Genomic DNA, 11,724 nt, shown 5'->3' on the forward strand with positions numbered 1-11,724 from the left:
TTTTGTCTCGTCTTTGGTTTGAGCTGGATTTAACTTTGTCTTTACTTATGGAAGACTTCATTTGAATGACCAATCTAAGAATTGGTTTTTAGGGATCGGGGTGTCATAAACCCTTAGATGTTTATCGATAGATATAGTAATCTTCAAGCTAAGTTTTAAATCGATCCGAGGTAAGCTCGGCATATTGTGAATCCTTGAGTTCAGATCGAAGCAAGAGCGAAGTCTCGAGCTATAAGTTTTTGGCTCTCAAGCTTTTCAAAGTTGGCCCTTGGGCTCTTATATATCGTCCCTTAAGCTCTTTTAAGATTGGCCCTTAGGCTCGTATATCTCGGCCCTTAGGCTCTTTAAGTTGGGCCGATTCAGCCTCTTAGTATGGCGATATAATTTTTCCCTCATTTTGGCTTAAAAGACTTAGTGAAAATTTAATTATGTCTTAGCATGTGTTCTTCGTACCCGTAGGTTTTTTGAAGGTCTAACGTATCAGAACCTTATTAGCAATTTGTTTGTGTAAACATAATCGAACACATCTTGAGGTGTTTCCGAGGGTCGATGTTATCAAAGCCCTTGGAATTTTCGAGGGCTGAATTTATTGAAGCCCTTTGAATTTAGCTTTTGCCGAGGGTAGCCTGATTTAACAGATTTTTATAAAGTGTTTGAAGGCCTTTTAATTTATAGCGGAAATCGAACGTCTCCGAGCTGCATTATTTGGCCGTAGCCTTTATATGACCGTAGTCTTTTATTTGGACATAGCCTTTGGGTATGTCACTTGGACTTGTTACCCGATAACTTTTCGAACTTGTTCGAGAAGTTAAACCCCGAGAATATTGGCCTTGGCCTTTATTTCGAAGGGGTGCCTCTTTGAGGTCTTTATAAATTTGAATTTTGATGGTAGTCCCCGAGTATTCCGGGTGCTCCTATGTCATGGCTTTTGAGCCGTTTCCCGTAGGATTGTAAGTGTAGATCTTGTATGAGGCATAAAGTATTTTTGATATAACCTGAATGCTTCTTCAAATAGCTGATACAGGTGTACATGTTAGCTACCGAGGCTCGACTATTCTATATGGACATGGCTCGTTTGACCATTTGGCCCATTACAAAGTTTTCCTATTGAGGCCCATTTAGGCGTGAAATATTTTCCCAAAAATGTAACCTCTGAGGGTGATGCCCCCCCAGTATTCGAGGTTAATTGAAAAGAAGCCTTGAATACTTGTTTGTCATTCCTCGGGTAGCATATAGGTGTTTCCTCGTTAAAAATCTTGCCGGTAAAACCCATTTGGGATAAAATCCGAGCTAAGGGAAAAAGAGTGCAACGTATGCTCTATAACCTACGGCCTTCGTGTAGGAAGGGGTGTTCCCGAGAGTACGAGACTTTGAGAGCTTCCATTGTGCCGAGCCTGTTAGTTCCTTTACCAATAACTTTGAGGTCTTATTGTCCGTGACCATGATGCCTCCGAGGACCTTGGCCTGGTCGGGGATGAATTCGGTGCCCTGATTTGATGCTGCGAAGGCCGAGAAGCTCAGTCGCCCCAACTCCGACGGAACTCTTTTCTAGAATGAGCTTCGTGTCGTATTGCCCCGAAATATTGACTATTTCCTACAAATGAAAAGTGGTCCTCTGCGCACAGGGACTTAACCGGTCATATCATCAATATAAGTTTTAATTATTTTACATGTTTATCCGTCGAGCGAAATCCCTATCATATCGAAGCAATGCGATCTATATCATCAACAAGAAACTAAATGAGTTTTTTCCTGAGAGCGGGGACTAATACCGTTCTCAGGTGTACCTTTCTTTTCAGCGGTTGGTTTGGTAACATCGGGCTTTTTGGGAACAACGAGGTTCGAGGATTTGGGAAATTCCTTTCTTCGCCTTCGGTTTCCTGTTATTTCACTTCCATTGATGCTCGGAGCTATTACTACTACTTAGCCACCTGCTTACCTTTGAAGGTCGATGTCTCCGAGGTCAAGGGTTACGGTATCGGCAGCACTTCCTCAATTGCAAACATCTCTTTTGCAGCATGCTGTTCTCCGTGGACTGTTTTCACTCATTCCTCTATTGGGAACTTTATCATCTGATGGAGAGTTGAAGGCACTGCCCTCATATTGTGTATCCATGGCCTCCCGAGGAGTGCATTATACCTTATGTCACCTTCGATGACATGGAACTTGGTGCCTTGTATGGTCCCGACTACGATTACAGGCAAGATAATTTCTCCCCTCGTTGTTTCACTTGCCATATTGTAGCCATTTAGCACCCGGGATGCTGGTATGATCTGATCTTGCAGGCCGGGTTGTTTCACAACCCTCGATCTGATTATGTTCGCCGAGCTACCTGGATCCACTAAAACACGCTTAACCTGAATTTTATTCAAAAGAATAGATATTACCAGGGCGTTGTTGTGAGGCTGGGATACGTCTTCTGCTTCCTTGTCATAGAATGATAAAGCGTCCTTGGGCACATAGCTCTGAGTCCATTTTTCCTTTGTGATGGATACTTTAGTACGTTTGAATGTAGGTCCATGTGGGACGTCGGCTCCTCCGATGATCATGTGAATGACATGTTGAGCTTTTTCAGGTTCATTCTTCCTATTTGCATCTCTTTCCTGGAAATGGTTTTTGGCCCGGTCACTAAGAAGTTCACGAAGGTGTCCTTCGTTGAATAATCAGGCTACCTCCTCTATAAGCTGTCTGCAATCCTCGGTCTTATGCCCGTGAGTACCATGGTATTTACACATTAAGTTAGGGTTTCTTTGAGAAGGATCTGTCTGTATGGGCTTGGGCCATCTAGTATCTTTAATTTTGCCAATGGCTGAGACGATATTTGAGATGTCGACACTGAAGATGTATTCTAATAACTTGGGAGCCTCCACTGGTCCTGAGGACCTGTCGGACCCAATTTTGCCCACGAATCCCCGGGAACTTTGGCCTTGATCTATTCTTCGATCATTCCAAGGTGCATTACGCCTTGAAATGTTCCTTATGTCTTATGGTTGATATCTTTCCTTGTTGAATCTTGATCCTGGTCTGTGTCCCTCAGGGGTTTGACTGCGAATCTGTTCGGGTAAACTGATCCCGAGGGGGTTCCTAACTGGTCGTCCTTGACCCTAATTTTTGACTGATACCGATTGTGCACATCCGACCATGTCACAGTTAGATACTCAATAAAGTTCTGCTTTAGTTGTCGAGATGTTATCGAGTTCTTTCATTCAAACCTTGCATAAAGGCCTGAACTACCCAATCATCGGAGACTGGGGTAGTTCCATCCTTTCCATCTGAGACCGGGACACAAACTCCCTTAGCATTTCATCGTCCCTTTGTTTTATCTTGAATACGTCCAATTTTCTTGTGGCCACCTTTATGGCCCCGGTGTGTGCCTTTTTGAAGACATCCGCCAACATAGTAAATGAATCAATAGAGTTAAGAGCTAAGTTATGATACCAGATCATATCTCCTTTTGATAGTGTTTCTCCAATCTTTTTTAACAATACTGACTCAATTTCGTCATCATTCAAGTCATTTCCTTTAATTCCACAAGTGTAAGAAGTAATGTGTTCATTAGGGTTAGTTGTTCCATTATACTTTGGTATATCGGGCATGCAGAACTTCTTGGGAATAGGCATCGGAGCCGCACTCGAGGCGAAATGTTTTTATATGAATTTTTTGGCATCTAGGCCCTTCAAAACTGGAGGTGCTCCCGGTATCTGGTCTACCCGGGAGTTGCAAATCTCCAACTTTTTATCGTTGTCTTCTATCTTCTTTTCTCCTGACTCGATCCTTTTAGTTTGTTCCTCGAGCATTTTCATGATTGTTGGGTCAGTTCCCGAGCCGCTTTCATCGGGTCTTTCTTATACTGGTTTCTGCCGTGTGTTTACTGGTTTGGCGGTGTTAGGAGTTCTATTCTGACTTTGGAGTTGAGCGATGGCGACTTGCTGAGCTTGCAGCATCTTGAAAATCACTGGGAGGCTGACCCCTCCTTCTTCATGTCCTTATGTTTCCTGGCCTCCAGCATGGGCTTCCCTATGTGCATTTCTTACGGGGTTTGTGCATGCATCCGTGTTTAAAGTGTTGTGGTAGCTGATATCAACTGGCTCCACGTTTGGCACTCACTCAGGGTTTACGGGTGGTACACCAAGCCCTATGACGTTGTTTTCTCCAAGTCCTTCACTGTCGTGAGCGGGTGCGTTTTGTGTGCTAGACATGATTAAGCCTGAAATCAAAGAATCTTTGACAAGAAAAAGTGTGAAGAATAACGTGTGTTATCAGAAAACTAGCACTAAAATAATCACTATTATCTTTAGCCCGACGGTGGGCGCCAAACTGTTTGCCTCGAAAAATGTGAGTAACAATTAAAGATATTTGTGGTTTTAAAGATACGTGATTTATTCTAATACTAGCGATTATACAAGTAATATTGAGCCTAAGTAAGAAGAAATAATGAACCAAATCAGTATTGTTGGAACAGTAGTGGGCCTCGAGCTCGACTATCCAGGGACCTCGAGGTCAGCTAAGAGTAATAAAGTATGAATAATAAAGAAAAGGCAATAAAGCCGAAGAATAATTGGAGAGCACGCTAAACAAGAGAAGAATAAGAATGTTATATTGCAGTGAATGATCTGATGCCTTACAAAAACGATTGGGGTCTGCTTTATAAGAGGAGAAAACCCCTACATAGTACCTTGCTCATAAAGGTAAAAAATTCTATTGGTACAGGTGTATAACGGCCTAGTACGGACCTGTACCACTTCGTACAACCCTTATCCTATAATTAATGTCCAGATCCACGTGTCCTTGAGAAATTCCCGCTCTTTCTTGATTGACTTCGTGATAATGCTACCCTCGATGCAGTCCGTGCCAGGCACTCGATCAACTTTCCCGAGGTAGATGTCCCTTAGCCAGATACGACACCCACTTCGAATCTCTCAGACTCGAGCCTATGGCCCGATTTAAGCATTCAAAATCATACTCCTCAATTTTGACCATATACAATTTCTTTATCTCAATTTATAAAATCACTCTTTTAATTTTCTTAGGTTTTTTAAGTGCTGGACGACTTCCATAGCTTTTAAGAATTCACGATGATTTACTGTTGTCCATTGAGGCTTGTACATATGGAAGAAATTACCTAGCGTTTTTGCTTTCGCTGAGAGATTTGAACTTGAAATCTCATAGTTTTCAACACACTTTATTGGCCACTAGGCCACACCCTTAATTGTGAGTATCAAATTGTTTTTAAGAATTTATTAATATTTTCTTTCATAATTAGTTAATCCCCATTAAATTACATTATACACACTATATATATCATGCATAAATTCAACTGAAGGGGCACGTTAAAATTTGCCAAAGACAAGAAGAACTAGATTCTAAATATAAAGAGAAAACCCTTTACTATTTTAGAAGAATCCAATTCCTGAAAACAACCTAGTCCACTGTTTACGAACATTATTCACCACTTTTTAGTCCTATAAGAATCCCCTTACATGTAGTTCCTGGAAGCAACTTTAACACATAACCATCTCACACAAACCTTAGCTAGATTTGTAATCAATCAAACATGTCATTCAAGACCAAAAGCCTTGAAAAACCATTATCGGAAGAGGAGCTAAAAGGTCTCGTGAAGAGGTATGACAAGAACGGCGATGGGAAATTCAACAGGCAAGAACTGAAAGTTGCGTTCAAAGACATGGGGATATGGTTTTGTGGTTTGAGCGCCTATCAAGCAATGCGTCATGCTGATATTAACCATGATGGTTTAATATTTGAAGATGAGATGGATGCTCTTGTCGAATTTGCTACAAAATGGGGCTTTACACTTGTATAAGTGTAGAGTACTGATTTGACTTGTCCGGATTCGCGTTGTGTAGATCCGATAAGGAGGTAAAATGGCCACTTCCTACGAAAAGGTTCTCCGGCTCGAATACCCGAGACCTCTACTACCAATTGCATGCCTATGTAATCTCATTTAATTAGACTTTAAGAATAAATGCAGTAGCGGAACTCTGTGTAGTTTGTTTCTATAGTTTCTTCCATCGTTTATCCTTCAATATCCCAAAATGATGTTATAACAAGCTGTTTGCTTCAAACATATTTACTAGTTTGGTTTCATATAGGTTCTGATCGCCAAAATTATAAAACTTTAATATGCTGCCGATGGGTATATTATAGCACGAAAGAAAGAGATCTTTGTTTCATCACTACATTGTGTATGTATGTATGTACTAAAGTGTCATCGGTCATGTGGTAATCAAAATAGTCATCACTAATTATCATTCACTGACTTTTATGTAGATAACAGAATTTCATTGTGAGATTGAAGGTAAAATTCAATTTTCCAGGAACAGTTCATCAACACACACTTTTGCCTGCATAACCTGATCATCCACTTTGCTCCAGAAATAAATTTGTAACATAGTTAACAAGAGTGTGAAAAATGTTCATCTGGCTAGTAGTGACGGTTACTAGTACAAATTTGTGATACGACGATTTGGATTGTAGCTTGTGGACATTGGGTTGTCCCCTTAGGGCCTCGATCGAAATAATTTTTGTTTTCAATTTCAGGAGTATATATGAATGTCGGTAATAATATGTGAGTGACTTTCTGTATCTTGCTTCTCAAGAATATGATTGTAGGATATATATATATATATATATATATATATATATATATATATATATATATATATATATATATATATATATATATATGTATACTTTCTGTGATAACAGTGTAACAGTTTTTTCCCAACTAATTGAGCTTGAGAGAGGCCCAACAGATTTGGGCTAAGGTGTTTAAGGTCGAGAAAATTACTTTCTATAGACCCTCAAAATTTTAAGGAAAACTTACACAAATGTCCCAAATAAATCTCAACTTACCAACCTCTATCCATTAGTCATAGACTTACTAAAACTAGCCGACAAAAATTAAAAAACCAAATAATAGGGTTCTTTCTCTCAAAGAATCACATGCAAAAATCACCTTTCATAATTTTTAAGCGTGATTAGCAATACTACATACAAGACGGAAAGAAAATTTCATGGATGAGGTAGCAAATAAGGGGATGAAATACAAAAATATATGTAATATTCCAAAAATCTAAACAAAAAAGGAACTTTTCAATGGGTATAGTTGAAATTCATTGAAAATATATAGATAAGTCAATATACAAAATTTGAGGAAGATTGGAGGTGATTTTGACTGGTTTTGTATCAAAATTCGTAATTAAATCGAGTTCAAAAAAGTCTTCTGTGACACATGTATCAAACATGTATCACGCATGTATCTCATACACAGGTATACATGGATATACATGTGATACATAATTGATACGAATATGATACATATGTGATACACAATGTGATACACATATCATTTTTTTTATGTTCAGTTTTTACTTCGAATTTTCAATTCAAACCACCTCAAAACTTCACTAAATCATCCCAAAACTAAGATTCAAGCTCCTTAAATTGTGTCGAATCTATTCTAATAGCACCCACTCAAAATTGAGCAAAAAATTGATATTTTTTTGCTACAAATAACTAATTGGCTAATTGGCTAATTTGGCTAATATTAGTAATATTTTATCAATTGGCCAATTTTTGTAATGAACTACTTATAAATGGACATAGCTGGTAATTTCCCAAATTTTAATAGCCCATATTTTTTTCCCATTGACACGAAATGGCCCTCCGACCCAAACATATTACATCTAATAGTCCGAAATATCTATTTTGTATATTTTTTGTATAGTGACTGTCTATTTTGTATATTTTTTTATAGTAATAGTCTATTTCGTATATTTTTTGAATACTGACTGTCTATTTTGTATATTTTTTTGTAGTAACAGTCTATTTTGTATATTTTTTATATAGTGACAGTCTATTTAGTATATATTTTGTATAGTGACAGCGTATTTTGTATAGTGATAGTCTATTGTATATAAATTGTATAGTGGGAGTCTATTTAGTATATTTTTGTATAGTGATAGTCTATTTTGTATAGAGACAGTCTATTTTATATATATTATATTGTGACAGTCTATTTTGTATAGATTTTGTATAGTGACAGTCTATTGTATATAGATTGTGTAGTGACAGTCTATTTAGTATATATTTTGTACAGCGACACTTGAAAAATTAGATCAATGGGCTAAAATGCACTGATATGGTATATTGTTTTACAGTATATATAAGTTAAATAATGTGTAATCAGATACTCAGAAGCCCAAGTCTGCTTTACCACTGTTCTCTTCCAAATTCTAGGCCTCCCTATGCCTCCAACTACTTGTTAGGTCGGGTTGAACGCTAGCTTACTTGCAAATTAACCCGCTGTTGTGGGTGTCCAATGGGTAGGATGATATGATGTTAATAAACCTGTCTAGCCAGTTTTCGAACTGGTCATTCAAAAATAGCCAGCGTTTGCCAAGTTATTAATAAATAGCCATTATTTTGCTGGAACAGAGACCGGTTCAGCATAATATACTGGAGTTCAGTGCACCTGTATTTCCAGCATATTATGTTGGACCGGTATATTATACTGGAACTCCAGTATATTAGACTGGAGTTCCAGTATATATATTATGCTGGAGCATTTTTCTGGATTTTAAACAGTGTTTTCGTTCAAATTTATCTTTACATGAAAAGTGGCTAAATTTTGATTACTTTAGAAACTGTGGCTATTTTTAAATGATCACTTGTAAATTTGACTATTTTTGAATTTCTCCCGATGATATGATCTTAATAAGCCTGTTAACCAAGTTAAATCAATGAGGAAATTAACCCATTTGTTAGGCTCCCTCCATTACAGCGTCCTCCAGTTTGCCGAGTACACGTTTATGTTTATCACACCTGTCCATTTCCAGATCTAAGGGTTCAATATTTGTTTTGAGTAAAATCACCCCTTAAATCATGGTTAACTAAAAAAAAACTTTCTGGATCAGTACCAATTTGGCAATAATAAATCAAACATCCCAAAAAATCACTAGAAAATGCTTTTGGTTGGAGAAAATATTTTCTTACCATTAAACGGAGCAAGGATGGTTTTGGGCTAGCCCTTGTAATTGATTTTGAGCTATTAATTTATGGTTTATTTTATGGCTATCTATTGTCATTAATTTTCCCCGGATGACTACAAATGAAGTTTTTTCTTTAAGGTCTGGGAAATTTTCGTTCCTATACTATATAGGAAATTATATTACCAAATATGTTCATAGTTTACATATTACCCTTCATGCTAATAGTATTTCTACAAAATATATACAATGCATTAAATAAGGAATCATTGTAGCTGTAGGATTCCTTATTTAGGTGCGCTAAAAAAGGGGAATTAAATATTTTTCCAGATCTTCCACAACGCAAATCACGCACAGTAATAATTATCGTCGGCTTCGCTACAAAATTTTCGTACTTTGTTTTTGCGATACACTCTGTTTCAATATTTTCTTTGATTTCACAAATCAAAAACGACCAAATCTTCCACAATTCTTCTGCAACAAACGCAATTATGGCGAAAATCCTAATTATGCTACAACTGAATGGGAATTGGGATAGCTATGGGAGATTTAGAGAATTTCAGGTCGATGGCATTGTAGTCGATGAGGATGCGAGTTATAGTCTATTGATTTCTACAATAGCACAGCAATTAATGATTGATACATCTGAAAAAATTATAGAAATCAAATACATTGTCAACCAGCATTGTCCTCCAATGGAAATTAGGAACGATATGGGTGTTCGTGTATACATGGAGACGAAAAATGAAAACAAAAACTTAGGATCATATCCGCTATGTATAACTGTTCGCGATTTCAATATGGAATTGAGTATCACCAATAAGAACACAGTTGCAGGTGTGTGATGTTATTTTTTCTATGAAATTATGGTACAATGTCAATGAACTACACTTTATCTACATTTTATCTACAAATAAACTACATATATATCAGTATCGATTACAGAATATCTAAAAAAATTCTACATTTATTCTACAATAAAACTACATATAATTTGAAAAATTAATATGAAATACTGAATTTCAACCTTCTACAAATTATCTACAAAATTTCTACTAACTGGTCATCACAGTATTTATATTTATTTTCATGCAGGTTCGTCTGGAATACTAAAGTTACTTGATATGTCAATATCTCCCGTTATAGAGGAATATGAAAGTATAATAATAACAGATAGTACACCAAGTTCTATTGAAGTAGGACAGGTATACCAAGACAAGGAAACAATTGCAACTGCAATGAAGCACTACTCTATCATGCACAAGTTTCAATTCAGGATTAAAAGATCTAGTTCTAAAAGGTATAAACATATGAATAGTCAAAGATTATTATTTTTTTAATTTTGTAGTTTATTTGTAATTTTTTACTTCTTCAGTTTATCCTTGTGATAATGTTTAACAGAATTGTAGTTGAATTGTAGTTATGTTGTATATAGGTTATTTAATGTGATCGTTGAAGCTAAAACAATTTTTTTAAATCTAAATTTTAAATCATTGTTTAAAATGTATTTATTTTATAGCTATTGGCTGATATGTGTTGGTGAAAATTGTACACGGGACTTCAAGGCAACTAGTATAAATGATTCTGCAATGTTCAAGGTCAGAAATTTTGACAGCACACATGCTCTTTAATGGACAATACATTCATACAACGCAAACCTACTGCCATGGCAGTTGGTAGCATGGTTATTCCAAAATATTCTGATCCTAAGATAATTTACACACCAAAAGACATACAATTTGATATGTTGTCTGAACACGGCGTGAATCTAACCTACATGCAAGCCTGGAGAGCAAAGGAAAAGGTTTTGCAGTTTTTGAGAGGTCATCCTGCTTACTCCTACAGCAAATTGCCTAGTTATTTGTATATCCTAGAGAAGACTTATCCGGGGTCTGTAGTTAAATTGAAGAAGACAGACGATGACTGCTTCTTGTATGTATTTGTTGCGATTTGTACGTCAATCAGTGGTTGGGAATATTGTAGGCTAGTTGTAATAGTTGATGTGACCTTTTTAAAGTCAGCATACAGGGGAATAATGCTAGCATCCAGTACAATGGATGCAACAGGTACTGAAGTTTTATTGTAGAAATATTGTAGTTTGTATGTTTTTTGTAGTACTTGTAGATTAATTGTAGAAAAATTGTAGTTTGTATATATATGTCTTCTTCTGCATTTTTCCCGCAACCAATTAATTGCTTCTTGCCACATAATGTAGGTACCATATTACCATTGGCATATGATTTTGTTGATTCAGAGAATGACGCATCATAGAAGTGATTTTTTGGGCAATTCAAACTCGCGTATGGTGAAAGACCAAATATGTGTGTTGTTTCGGATCAGAATGAGAGTATCTTGAAGACAACATCTATTGTTTATCCCAGCATGCTACATTATTCTTGCATGTGGCATATTTGGACAAATATACGGGCAAAGTTCAAGAAGGGACATCTTAAGTTAAGTGAATTATACTTTGCCACGGTACGGTCATACACCCTTGATGAATTTAATGAAAGGATGTCAAAGATTGAGGAGATTGACCCCCGTGTTAAAGCATACTTATACGATATTGGCTATCATAGATGGTCTCGAGTACATGCTACAGTGAATAGAACTTGGACTATGACATCAAACATTGCAGAGTCCTTGAATGTTGTAACAAAATATGTAAGAGAGCTGCTGATAGTAGAACTATTAGAGTATATGAGGACCCTGCTTG

The 11,724-nt window shown here is 36.9% G+C and overlaps 1 protein-coding gene across 1 annotated transcript; it reads left to right on the forward strand.

The window, feature by feature from the left end:
- Positions 1-10,674: 10,674 nt before the first annotated feature.
- LOC142174475 (uncharacterized) lies at positions 10,675-11,279 on the forward strand. Its single transcript, XM_075240275.1, has 2 exons — positions 10,675-11,074; positions 11,224-11,279. Exons 1-2 carry the CDS (start codon positions 10,675-10,677, stop codon positions 11,277-11,279), a joined length of 456 nt encoding a protein of 151 aa, XP_075096376.1.
- The last annotated feature ends 445 nt before the right edge of the window (positions 11,280-11,724 follow it).

The sequence above is a fragment of the Nicotiana tabacum genome, chromosome 20 (genome assembly GCF_000715075.1).
Source record: "Nicotiana tabacum cultivar K326 chromosome 20, ASM71507v2, whole genome shotgun sequence".
Taxonomy (NCBI): domain Eukaryota; kingdom Viridiplantae; phylum Streptophyta; class Magnoliopsida; order Solanales; family Solanaceae; genus Nicotiana; species Nicotiana tabacum.